This window comes from Apteryx rowi, unplaced genomic scaffold (genome assembly GCF_003343035.1).
Source record: "Apteryx rowi isolate R43461 unplaced genomic scaffold, aptRow1 scaffold_158, whole genome shotgun sequence".
Taxonomy (NCBI): domain Eukaryota; kingdom Metazoa; phylum Chordata; class Aves; order Apterygiformes; family Apterygidae; genus Apteryx; species Apteryx rowi.
Genome location: NW_020447841.1, coordinates 429,682 through 443,397, shown reverse-complemented (window position 1 = coordinate 443,397; position 13,716 = coordinate 429,682). Strand labels below are relative to the sequence as shown.

General features: G+C 48.0%; 1 protein-coding gene across 1 annotated transcript in view; it reads right to left on the bottom strand.

Annotated features, from left to right (window-relative positions):
- The window catches only part of PLB1 (phospholipase B1), a 97,990-nt gene extending 86,260 nt beyond the window's left edge, over positions 1-11,730 (bottom strand). Inside the window, exon 1 of the mRNA XM_026059479.1 lies at positions 11,667-11,730. Within this exon, the coding sequence (XP_025915264.1) occupies positions 11,667-11,730 (64 nt within the window). The remainder of the gene's footprint in view (positions 1-11,666) is intronic.
- Between the last annotated feature and the right edge of the window lie 1,986 nt (positions 11,731-13,716).

Below are 13,716 nucleotides of genomic sequence, written 5' to 3'. Positions count from 1 at the left end.
AGGCACTGCTGCGGGGCCGGGCTGGGAGGTTGCCTCGGTTGGGGTCAGGGGTCCTGGCCATGACGCTGCAGCGGTGCTGGGCTCCAGCCCCAGGCTGGGCTGACGTGGGGTCAGGGGTGGTGGGGAGGCCCCGGGTGGCAGCAGGGACAGGGAGGGCTGGGGCTGCCTGCAGGGCCTGGACACTCATTTTCAGGGTTCTTAACAACACAGCATTACACAGTGTCAGTGTAAAAAGCAGTTACCTTTAGTGTTTTTTTGTCATTACATGCAAGTGCCTGTGGCTGCATCACTCAAGAGAAAGCTCTGGTTATCAGGGAGTCTGAGAAACAGCCTCCTTAGTGAACTGTGAGTGCGTAATATCCCATAGAGAAAGCTCCCCGGCTCACTGTACATCAGGCAAAGGGTGGAAAAGGGGAGAAAGGTAGCATTAATTTGTACATTTGCAATAAACCACAGCTGCAAGAGTATCAGTTTAGCCACAAATGCCTTTAGACACTGTGACATGCTCCAGCGCTAACTGCAAGGCCTGTAAATCTGCTGTAAACGCACCTTCCCACCACCCAAATGTCAAAACAGCCCCTAGACTGAATAGCAAATGGCAGGTGGAGACAAAAATGAAAGAAACATGCAAAAGGAAGAGCAAAAAATTTCCTCTTAGATGCAGAAAGTGTCAGAGACAAGCCAAGGCTTTGGCATTATTGCAAGCCCGGCAGCTGCATCGCACAGGATGCAGGGAAAGCCCCACTCCCTGAGACAGCCCCCAGCTGCCAGTATTCAGGAACACCCCGGAATTGCAGCCATGCAGCTAATTAGATAAGGATTCACACAGACAGGACACAGCGCTAGCTGAACCTGGCATCCGATCCTGCCTGACTTGTGTGATTTTCTTTGCCATCCGTCCTGGACAGAGAAAGCTGACAGCACACCCGGCACGGATGGGCTTTGCCTGGAAGATGCTGGTGAAGAACAGCAGTCTGCTGCCTTTGTATATTCTTAAGTGCACGTAACCACATACCCAGCTCACATGTCTAGGCCCAACAGAGCGTAACACCACAGAAAGCAAAACTCAGCTCTCTATGTCAGCTCTGAAGGAAGCAACACCCAAACATATATTCAGTTATATGCACTCAACCATATCAGTCAAACTGCTTGACCCATTACTACATTTTTAGGTAGCTTATAATATACCTAGACCTTCACTTGGTATCAGAACTACAGCTGGGAAAGCCTATGGATTTTTCTCCTTGTCTTCAAGTTTTCCTCAGCTGCTCACTTCAGGAGAGCTTTTTTTCTGCGTTCCTTTTGCTTACACAGAATATTGAAAACCAGAAACTCTGACAATCAATTTATGTCTTCAACTATAGGACCAATGTTTTAAAATACAAACTAATGAATCTATAGTTGCACATTAAAAAAGACCCTTAGCACTCAGTTGTTTATTTTTAAACCCAAAATATTGCCACCAGAAGCTAATCTTTTACCGTATACACTAAGGAAGTAGCTCTTTCAGCTGCTAACAAGCAGAGGCCATATATCAGAGCGTAATGTTTTTGCACGCACAAAACTATCATATTACACCAGCCTGGCAGAGGACTTATTGTGGAAATATAAAGCAGACTAATTCTCCATTTCATCTGAAGATACAGCATGTCTGTGACGTGTGAATGCTTCAGCTAATCCTACTGCCTAGACAAGGCCTTAGATCTTGACATTTTTTTTTTTATTTAGGAAGTATGTCCCTGTATTGTTCCAGCTATTATACCGCCAACCAGAAAGGGAAGAAGACTATAGCACCATGAAATAGTTATGAATCATATTACAACAGTGAGACATTTCCCATTCCCTTGTGATGTTACGCCATTGCCTCCTGTTTCTGCACTTCACATTGATGGTAAAATTAGTGCTCGCTCTGGACCTAAACAGCAGTTCTTCCTTCACAGGAGGATTCAGGCATGCAGCAGAGGGGTAGGGGATGAAGCTAGGCCAAGGGCAGCCAGGGACATTTACCCTAGCGCAGGAATTTTGCAGCAGCAGGCAGGAAAGCTGCATATTTTGAAGGAGACTGCTACCATCTGCTGGAGAGAATGCAAATATTCAATGGGAAGGAAGAAACCAAGGCTAATTAAGTCATTTCGTGCAGGAGTTGAACACCACCACTCTGGGTATAGCAGGGCTACTGAATAGTCAAAGGGCCTTGGTTCCTTCTTAAAAAAAGCAGGCTTCTGGAGTTGGTGGCTATAGGAGGATCTTAGCTGTTTCTAAAATGGCTTTCAAAAATAAATACCAAATGTAAACACAAAGCCTCAAATACACTTCTTTAAAGTGAATTTTTCTAAGCTCATCACATGACTGGAGCACTGGACTCTTCCCTTGGATATTTGGGGTTGGCAGAGCTGCTACGGAGACTCGAGCTGTGGCAATACTGTAAATAAGCAAGCTCACCCCGAAGCTATGCCCATGTTTTGGATGAGCTATGAAGCAGCAGCCTCCTGCAAACACCTGGCAGTTGCTCAAGGCAGCAGTATTGCAGTGAAACCTCAGGTCCAATGTCAATAAGTGAAACTCAAAGTTTCTTCCTTGTGCCTGCAGGAGGGCACAAGCTCCCACACAGATTGCGTCTGGTTGCTTGGCATGGACCCAGGCCCTTTAGCCACTGGCCTGAGGCTGGCACCAAGGGAACGCACACACTCTCTTGCCACAGGCTGTGCCAGGCGCTGCCCGAAGGCTGGCGCTATCCCAGGCTGCCTTTGCAGCTTGCAGAGCCAACACAGGCCCCTGCCCGGTAGGCAGCTGTCCCCATCCCCTGCCCCTGTCACGAAAGAACTGGCATGCCCATGCAGCAAAAGCCGGAGCTGCTCCTCACTGCCTTTTGTAGCAGATTCTGGGCCTTTAATTTAGTCCAAGGTAAATAAACGACTGAAAACTAAACTTCAGATCCAGAAAGATTGAGGCAGCTGGTCAAGGAGGTAAGCTTGAAACTTAAAATAAGGTCATATTATGAAGAGCCACTGTCTCCCCCTCTTAGCTGTGAGTCCGAAAAGGTTGTCACTGTGCTCACAGGAGAGTGAGGTACAGGGATTTCACCCAGCAGGTAACGTGAATCCTTTCCCGCATTCTGATCCCAAGGAGCCCAGGGCTGCGGGCAGGGGAACGAGGTGGGTGTGCTGCCTTCCTGCTGGTCATTGCCCTTCTGTGGGCCAGCAGGAGCCAACGGTGGCTGCAAGCCAGCTGAGGGCTCCAAAGACCCTGAGAACAGCAGATCCCAAGATTTAGAGACCTTCTGCAAAAAAGCTCTTTATTCATTTTACTGCAGCATAAAGATTTATTTGAGTGTGTAAGCAGCAAGAAGCTGGGGACCAGATACTTCCCATGGCCTCTTCTTTAGCTGGCCTCTCAGATACCAGATCAGGAGATAATGCTTATGTCTGGAGAGTCCTGTTTACAGCCACAGTCTTGGGAGAGTCAGCCAGTGCTAAAATAGCCTTGAGAGAGCAGCAGTGGCAGGAAGGCAGATAGCAAAGGAAAGCAATCTGTCTGCCTCTGATATATGCAGCGACAGTGTTAAGAGTAGGGACCTGAAAATACAGATTTTCTTCCTGTGAGTCTCTATGTGTGCTGATTCTTAAATCCAGAGTACCTAGTTCTCAAAGATTTTAATGAAAATTAGGCACCTAAATAACTGAACTTAAGCGTAGGTCTCAAAGTGATGTGATTCTCTGTATAATGGACACACTGGTATTTCCCTTCTCCCATTCTTTTCCATTAAACTACAAAATTCCCAAAGCAGTGCCTGCCTTTTGCTATTTGTGTTCACACCACAAAGGGGATCTGTTTTCACCCAGAGCCTGTGAGCACAGCTATAATTGCAGCAACACTGTGGGAAGGTCCTGCCTCTTCTGTGCTCCCTGAAGCTCTTCCCACATGAAGGCACGACACACAGACTCCATGGGGTCAGCCTGTCTGGGTCCCAGACTTGCTGACCCATCTACCCACACCTCAAAAGTTCTCTGTTTACCTGACTCCCCCGTGGAGCAGTTTGCTCCTCAGCCTGCCTCTACAAGTAAGAAAATGTATCCCTTTGACCTGGATGAGCCAGCCCCAGCTGTGCCATATTCCTTTGGTGTCTTAGAAAAGAGGGGACTAGCAAGTAACATAGTGGATGGGATGGGGAAAGAGGGGGAAGGCTGCTTTTTTTTCATAAGGGACGAAGCCCTTTGACCCTTTGGTTGCAGTTGCACCAAACAGTTACAGACTTCTGAACTCCAAGGTCCCTGAGGCTGATCATTTTTTGTCCATTTCCAGCAGAGGACCCTGGAGCCAGGAGCTTACGGCTCAGCATGCTCTCTTTACCTACTTTACACGCTACAAGTTGTGGCAAAAACATCCTCCCACCATAGTGTTTGCCAGCTATGCAATGCTCTGAGCTGCTCTCACCTGTTTTGTGGCTGAGCCAAACACGGGCCATCCAGGTGCTCTGTGTCTTCTTGCTCACCAGTTTCTTTGCCTGGTGAGTGGAACCACATTCAGGCAAGCCTGGGGGTAGTGGATTCAGTGCTTGCAGAGAAGTGGGTTAAAAGGCCTTTGGAACCGGCCACACGTATTTTGCTTGGGGACGGGACAAGAGCAGGTAGCAAAGGCTTTCATTAAGCATACAGAGGTACTTATAGAAGCTATATTTATTTTTGTACAGAAGCTACATTTCTTTTTGTGAGGCAAAGAAATCACAGTTGAACAGCAAGTGAACACCATCAAGTCAACCCCAAACCCAAAGTCACACATACCTCCGCAGCACTTCAGAAAGGGGAGTGGCTACCAAGACATAAAATAAATAGGAGGGGTGAATGTACTGGAACATGAGAAGCCTAACTGGAATAGAAATATTTATAGTGCAGAGTGCAAATATCAATGCTCTACCTGGAGCACATGGCCTAGGTAAGGCCTGCTGTTTAGAACAACAATTTCAATTTTGAGGGTCACACTTGCTTTTGCCAGCTGTAACTCTCATAGTTGCCACCAGAGGACACCAAATTCCTACTACATTTTCACTCCTGAAAACAGCCTAAATCGAAACCCAACAGGGGCCCTTCAGCTGGGAATGGGTGAAAATTTTATGGCAGAGGACCTGTACCTAGCCTTAGGAGAGAAAGTCCTGGGATCCTTGATGACGTTTTTGTAGCAGCAGGAAGCCTGTATGTGGACACAGCTACACAATGTAAGACCATGAGGAGGAAGGAAAGAAGATACCTTTGTTGGTACAGTCCTTCCACAAATCTTCCTGGGCAGAAACATAATCTACACTTTCTTATTAGGCAGGAGGGGAAGGAATACATCTAATTAAACAAGTCAACTGGTCTACATTCCCAAGATCTGCTAGCAACTACTTTAACAAGCCATGGTAATCTAGTTGTACTACTGCACAACTATAGTTCAGTATCTTCATAGTCAGAAGCCAATGTCAAGCTTGCATATTTCCGGGCACCTGGATGCTTTGAAGACCAGTAATAATACAGAAAATATGACTGTTTCAAACCAACATGAGATGATCAGAGACCAAAAGGCACTGCCAGCTGAACAGATGCTCTCATTCCATTTTTTCATTGAAAGAGCCTTCCAAAATTCACAGCCTTGCCAGGCTTCATCCTGACATTTCAGCTGAATATTGCAAGAATGCCATCAAGTGCTAGAGGCCTTTGTTTTTAAGACAGAAAGGCTGGGCTCTGGAACCAGCTATGGGTGCAGGCATGGGCCTGTGCATAGGGTTTTCTGAACAATTAATCTGAGCATTATTATTTCAAGTGATCTCAATAAATTGCAAAAGCTGTTTAAAATCAACTGGATAAAATTCAATAAAAACACAGCAAAGTACTATGTTTGGGAAGGAGAAATTAAATCCACAAATGCACGACATGAAATAATTGGCTAAGTAGCAGTACTGCACAAAAAGGATCTGGAGGAATTAGAGTGGATCATATAATAAACATGAGTCTAAGGTATGCTGCTGTTGCAACAAAAACAAACTTTTACTTGGGGAGACGTTAATGGAGTGTCATAAGTAAGTCACACAAGGTCATTACTATGCTTTATCCCAGAAGAGTGCTCACTGGTGCTAAATGTTGTGCCAAGTTTGGGGTGCTTTCAGAAACATAGACTCTGCACTTTCAGAAAGATAGAGTCTAGCGTAGACCAGCCAGCACAGCAGGAAGTTCAAGAAATCACAAAGACACTGGACTGACTGGGGGAGCTTTTTGCAGGAGAGAGAATGATGATGATGATGGCCTTCCCAAGGCTGTTCTAGCAAGCAGCAATTAAGGCAGATATGTTTTTCCTGGTAGGCCAAAAGAAAGATACACAGAAGGGTCCCAGATCAGTGTGAAACAAAAAGTAAGACACCAAACATAGCGACAGTCTGGATTTCATCCCGTCACCAGGCATCTCTCTGTTTCTTATGTAAGCAAAAAGGCATGCAGGTGGGAGACAGGAGGGGTCACTAGTTTTGATGTGACTGTCAGTGACGACCTGGAAAGGTACTTTGAGGTGAGGAATGGACCTTTTAACACAACAAAGTGGCACACCCAGGAGTGCATACACAGACCACACCTACTGGAGCCAGTTTCCATGGGGTTGTTTGTATAGCAAGCAAAGAGGAAAACACAGGTTCGAGATGGAACTTCCTTTTTGCCCATTTTCCCCACAAATCAGCCTAACCTTATGAACAGTATGGCAGAGCCGTTCACATGTTACTGCTTTCTGCAGCTCCCAAGGACCTTCACAGGCCTGCTAGCCTCACAGCTGCTGATGGACTCCCTCCACTTCAATCTGGTTTCCACCAAGCACGTAAACAAATTTGGGCATGTCCCCATTCAATAAAGTCCTTAAGCTGAAGCTTAAATTTAAGCACGAGCTTCAACCTAAGAGTGTATTTAAGTGCTTTTGCAAACAAGGCCTTAGCCTTAAAATACATACATAGATAAAACATTTTCTCACTCCAGCTATATTCAAATGCTTTACTGAGACTCCTTTAAATGGTGTACCACCTCACTGACTCGGAGATGGATGCCTTGCATAAGAAGACTCTCTTGCTTCCTCTCTGCTGTAACTCATCGGCTCTTCCCTGCTCCAGGGCACGTACCTCTAGGGACAGATGAGATATAACCCTGTTTGTTACTACACAGAGCTAGATCTCCGAAGCAGCGATAAAGGCCCTTGCACATCCTAGCTTGCTTTCAGATACTTCCCTTTTCTGTGGAATTCTTCCTCCCCTCCCGCCCTCRCTCCCTTCCCCCTGCCCCGCTTGCTCATACTTCTGGAAAGATGACTGAAGGCTAACTAATGAGTAAGGCGCTGCTGCACGTCATCGCCTGTCTGCTGCAAGAAGGGGTGAACAAGTTCGTTTGTCCACAGGTTAAAGTGAGGTTGCCATTCGAACAAGGAGCATGTAATTGGGAGACCAAGAAGTGGGAAGCCTGTCCTCTCCTCTCTCTTGGCTGGAGCATTTAATTTCTCTCGTTTTCTTCCTTGCATATACCACTTTATGCCTGCACAGCATCTTTCAAGTGAGGATCTTAAAGGACTTCACAGACCTTAATTAAACCTCACAAATCCCTAATTGATAGATGAAAATTCTGAGTCACAAAAAGGTTAAGTGATGTGCTCATGGTGAAACAGTGAGTCAGTTGCAGAGCTTGGAGCAGGGCTCCGGTGTTCCCAGTCTAGCGCTCCGACTTCTCCCCCCTTGCCTGACATCTTAGAAGATGCTTTGAGAGCCCTGGCAAGGTTCAGGAGCTGTCTGGCGCAGCTCCCGATGGCCACTCAGTCACTGGGGAGGGACAAGCATCAATTGCGTTCATTACCGTGGTGCCCCAAAACCGAGAACGGCAGCCCGATTGCGCGCACACTGTTTAAGCACGAAAAGAGCAGCCAGTCCCAAGGGCTTCTGCGCACGCAAAGGGGTGAGACACTAAAGAGGGCTCGTGCAACAGCGCCCCACGGCTCGCCGTCTCCCCGCGCGCCGGGGAGCGGGGCAGGGGCGGCACGCCGGGGCAGGAGGAGCCGCCGAGGCAAGGGGACGCCAGCAGGGCAGGGGCAGGCGGCAGGGAGGCACGCGGGAGTGCTGCAGCGGGCGAGGGGTGGCCTGGGCTCGGGGACCCAGCCCAAACACCCGACCCAGCTTGTAGCTGTTGGGTGGCCCCGGGCAAGTCCCCTTTTGTCTCTGCTTCCCTCCCTGGCCTTTGTTTTCTTTTATTTAAACTGGGAGCTGTGCAGGGCAGGGACGGTCTCCGGCTGGGAGTTTGCAGGGCGCCTGCCCTAACGAGGCTCTAATCTGGGCTGGGGCCTCTACCTGCCGCAGGAAAGCAGCCGCTGAGCAAACACCAGCACTGGCTGGCGCGCGGGCACCTTCCCTCTGGCCCCTCGTCCCTCTGCACTGCCCACGTGAGTTTCAAGAAGCTGGTCCCATTTGGCGGACATCGTTATATATTGCTTTCCAATTATAGCATTTCAGGGTTGCAACTGCGTTTAATTGTCTGCAAGTTTTATAAACACTGAATTGTCTTGGCTGACGCCTCAGTTAATGATCCCCTGCAGAAGCGACTTTGGCCGGTTGGCTCCGAGTGGAGCTTTTGCCACACCCACCAGAAAGACTAAATTAAAAAAAGAAGAGGATAAAAATGCAGAAATGTGACTTAAAAGATGATGTTACATCTGAGGAAATGACACATAACTCCCTCTTGTCTCTGACTGACATCCGATACTGCAGCTTTGCTGAGCTTTCCTGAAGACATAAACAGCAACAGCTCTGTCTTTTCAAATCCACCTGTCTGCAGCAGGCAGAGCAGAGTGACATAAACTTTCCACTCCTCCTCCAGAGCAGCCCTTCTTGCCATCCCGGTGATTTCCCTGGACAAGGGCCCGTAATGGCAGAAGACCTAATGTGGGAGAAGCAGTTAGACTCACCTACACCTGTATTTCTTTCCTTGAGTTTTTATTGTTGTTGTTGTTGTTGTTGTTGTAGTAAATATCAATAAAGCAAAGAAAAAAAAACCCTCAAAAATGCAAACAGAATTTTAAAAAAAGTCCACAAGAGTAAATAGTCAGGGCTTTTATGTTAATGCAAAAGTCACTGACAGCATCAAAACAAAGGAAAAATCGCTGGGTCAAATTTGCAGCTGATGTAAATAAGCTGATTGAATTCCAGCACTGATTTTCCCTGGCTGCATGTGTCTAGCTCTGTACACTTACTCCCCTCAGCCCCCTTCACTAATGAGTTCCAGCTGAGTGGTAGGAGCTACCTTGGAAGGGGAACAGATGACACTTTGATATAATCTGTACATACGTGCCACTAAAAGCTCTGCATTTATATTTCAAAAATCAGGCAAATGCCGAGCTGCAAGGATGCCTGGGTAATTGTGCAATGCTGGGAACTTTTAGGTAGTTAATAATTATACTCAACCTTCGGTCTAGTTCCTAACAACACCCCTAGGCGTGTCGCTCTTACAGAATAAGGGCACACGCCCTGCTGTGTCTCCTTGCTTAACAGGAACACAAAGTACAGTAGTAGGAGGTGTTTCCTTGAACTCTGAACAATTGGACATTTAAGGATTAATTACTGTTAAGGAGCTTTGGACTGGCAAACACACTAACTCAGCTCTTGGCTGCGTCTCCCAGCCAAGTTCTCTCAGTCATCCTAATTAGACATTCTGATACAATCTTTAATTATATGATCTCACATGCTATTTTTTTTTCTTACACAGAACCCCTGTCTTATGTAGTGCACGGAGTGGACARAGCGCTAAGGGGTGAACTAGGGCTCTCGCAGGGAGGAAAGCGCTTGTCTCCGAGTCATCCCCCCCCTCAGCTCACTTGCTGCAGACGTGAGGCCGGGTGTGGGAAGCCGAAATTCGGATCTGAGCTTGCCACATTGCTGAAAACACTCGGAGTCTTTCACAACAGGCAGGAAAGCACCAAGCCTGCTGCAGCTCCCTTGCTGCTGTGGGCAAGACGGGACGTATACTATATTTGTCAGTATTGACTGTAGCCTGGCTGGAAAATTCTGCGCCAAGCGGTATCCCGCGCCAGCCACAGCGTGTGCGTGTGGAGGTACATGTATATACACACACACACACACACACACACGCACACATGCACACACACACGCACACACTCTCCCGTGCACACCTTCATCTTGTTGAAACAGCAGGAGGGGCCTAGTGCGTGTTATTAATGTTTTTCCCCTCTGTAAACACTGCATCGCTCAGGCAATATTTCTGCGTCCTGACGTGCAGCACCCAGCGGTGCTCCGGGCCGGGCTCTTTCCCCATCCCCCTTCGCAGCCTTACCCCAGTGCGTGCCAAAAGCTGTTGAAATTGCTTTACATTTAAGCTGGTCCTCTTCATCTGTAACATCATTCCTAGGAAGTGACCTGGCTATATCCTAGAGTAACTAATTCAATGTCGTCTTGGCATGTATCTGCTCCCTTTTGCTGTCCACCCTCCTGCAGCCCCCCCCACCCTCTAGATGCAAGGAGAGATGTTTTGGGTGGTATGCGCTTTCAGCTGAAATGCTTCTTTGCTTCGTTGAAAACTCAGTACCCTGAGGTCAGCTGAGGTTCACTAAGCTGAGGAACTCCATAAATGGTATAGTCTTAAAAGTGTGCTCTCCTCCTCTTTGCAAGGAGCATGGGGACGAAGAGGCGAGTTCCCACCAGGACGCCTTTTTAAATGCTGCACCCTCAACCCAGAGAGAGCAGGGGGGTGAGGAGAGCAATGGCGTCTCCTCCCCTTGCAGCCTGGCGCACAGTAGGCAGCCACAGCTTCAGTCTCTGTGTTTTCCCAAGTGCCAGCACGCTCCCTGGAAATGGCTCCAAGATCCACCCCTCCCTCTACCTGCCAGCAGAACTGGTTGGCCTCAACAGGGAGGGTGTGCAGCACCCATGCTCGCCCCGTGCGCCAGGAGCTGGGCGCACCTTGCGTGTGCAGGGTCTTTGCAAGTCCTCCTGGAGGGTCAAGGCTAGCTTGTATTCATAAGCCCAGCATGGTGCTTTGCCACCTGTCCCAAAAGTGGAGGGAGGAAAGGAGGACCTGTCTGTCCTAGGCAGTCAGCACTACCCCACACAGGGAGGAGCCCTTTCCTCCCAGCTCCTTGGCGTTCCTCGCTGATTCAGAGTCAACATAATGGGACCGAGATGGCGCCATTGATCCTGCTGGGCAGGCGGAGCCACCATGCAGTAGAGATTAGTAATGGCTTTCTTCCCTCATGGCACCAGGTCACAGGACTCAGCCCTTCGAACAGGCCCATGTTGGAGACAGTTCTCCTCCCTTCCCACCATCAGAAACGTACTTGTGGAGCAGCCACTGGCCCTGGGGAAAGGAGCAATGGTAGCAAGCACACAGGGATGTGAAGTTAGGAGCTAAAGCCAAATGAAAAAAGGAGAAACAAAATAGGGACCAGATAGTCACTGCAGGTGGGAGATACCCTGCCAAGATGACCCACCATATCCCTAGGAGTGATTCCCTGAAGGGGTCCTGCCTCCAGGCCCATAGAACAGGCAGGTCCATGCAATTATGGACCTCACACAGTCAAGGTGTGTCTCAGGGGAGAGTCATGGGTCATCAGGACCTTCACTCTACAGCGCCTTCTGTTCTGTGCCACCACCGCACACTCTCACTCACCTGCAGCTGTCTGGGGAAGGCCTGGCGAGCAGTGACTGCTCTTCCAGCAAACCCCCACTTCCATTACGGCAATGAGAGGAAGAGGGAAGATGAGCATCATGGCAGGATGAACTCAAGGATTTCCTGCCTAAGTGCCTGCCTGTCTCACTAAGGGCTTTCCCAGCTGCAGGTGCCAGCAGAAAAGCATGCACGGGGCCAACGGAAGAATCTAAAGCCAGTGAGTTGAGGTGTCACTCTCCTCGCTTATTCCCTCCCCTTCACCACAGACAGTTCACAGACAGATCTTCATTTCCTCAATTGCCAGAAGTGGAGAAGGTGATTAGATACCAGCAAGGCCTCAGAACATTACTCGGAGTAGAGATTTAATCACGGTCCTCATTGCTCATAAATACAATGTTCAATATGTAGCTACAAAAGGCAGCTAACACCTCCATCACCCTGGTGACCTGTAAAAGCCAGGGAAGGAGTGGTGGATTGCAGCCCTCTCTAAGCTATCATCAGCCAGAAAGCCCAGAATGAGAACTGAGGTGAATTGCCTCCTGCTAGATGAGGTCCTGATGTTGCTGCCCCAAACCCCAGCTTTGAGAGGTCAGAACAGCGCTGTGCCTGGCTAGATCACAGGACAGTCTAAGATACAGAGGGATCATGAGCTCACCTTTTTCCCTAGATTACTGAAGACATTGATGGGTCCCTGGCCTGTAACTTTTCTTTTAAGCCCACAGGCTGATGTCTGCTGCTCTAGCCTTATTAACATGAAATAAACAGTTTCAAAACTAAGTTAAGTGCATTTCAGAAAAATAATATGATGTAATCAGCCTAAATATGAATTAGGTGAACGTGTTTTTCTGGCCACGTTAGAGCATCCAGCACTTGAATAACTGAGCTACTCAAAAGAAAAGCACTGACCTACTTCTTCCCTTTGTCCAAAATCAACATCATCTCCTCCTGTGGACACTCACATCAGTAACCACTGGCCAGAAATGTGTGTCATCACTGGGAGTCACTGAGGAATTAGCCAGAGCCTGGGAGCCCAATTTGCATTAGAGAAGGGTGGGGGGAGTCAGGGAGAGTGTATGCACTCAATATTGATGGATTCTGCCTGACTCATGAGCACATCTAGGATCACTGGTTGTATATCCATGTTTACCTTTCCAGAGAACTTGAAAAACAACTTCTTCCTGAGGGAGAAAAAATGGTAGGAGAGCCCACAAAAGCAAGGAGGCAACAGTTACTGGCATGGCCTATGGATTTGCAGAAGGATGCAATCCTTTGTGGGATCCAAGGTCTAATTAAGGCCTGTCTCCTTCTCTTCCCCCATGCTAGTCTGTGGAATGGAGCATGCAAAATAAAAAGAGAAATCTGAGGCTCACACTGGCATGCTGAACAGTTTACATTCTTGTCTGCCATGATATCCTCCTCCCAGCTTAGTTCTTATCTGTTTGACCTTGCATAGCCAGCATCAAAAAAGCTGATATTTAGTACAGAGGAATTCTAGAGTTCAAATGTGATAGCACTGCAGTGGGGAAAGAAATATGCTTGCAGTATACTGCGAGGTGGAAAGAGCCAGCTTCTGGACTATGTGGATTCAAAAGCATTTCACAGAATCACAGAAGGGCTGAGGTTGGAAGGGACCTCTGGAGAACATTTGGTCCAACCCCCCCTGCTCAAAGCAGGATTAGTTAGAGCTGGATGGCTAGGACCAAATATCTCCAAGGATGGAGACTCCACAACCTCTCTGTACAACCTGTTCCAGGGTTCAACCACCCTCACAGTAAAAAAAGTTCTTTTTATGTTTAAGTTGAATTTCCTACACTGCAATTTGTGACCATTGCTTCTCATCCTGTCACTTGGTACCACTGGGAAGAGTCAGACTGGATCTCCTTTCCTCCCTCTCCTGTCAGGTATTTATACACATTGATAAGATCCTCCCTGAGCCTTCTTTTCTCGAGGCTAAGCAATCCCAGCTCGCTCAGCCTCTCCTCACAGCTTTGTCCTGTCTTCTTCAAGGAAAAGCTTCCTGAGGTGTCTTGGATCTCACTATGCTAGAACA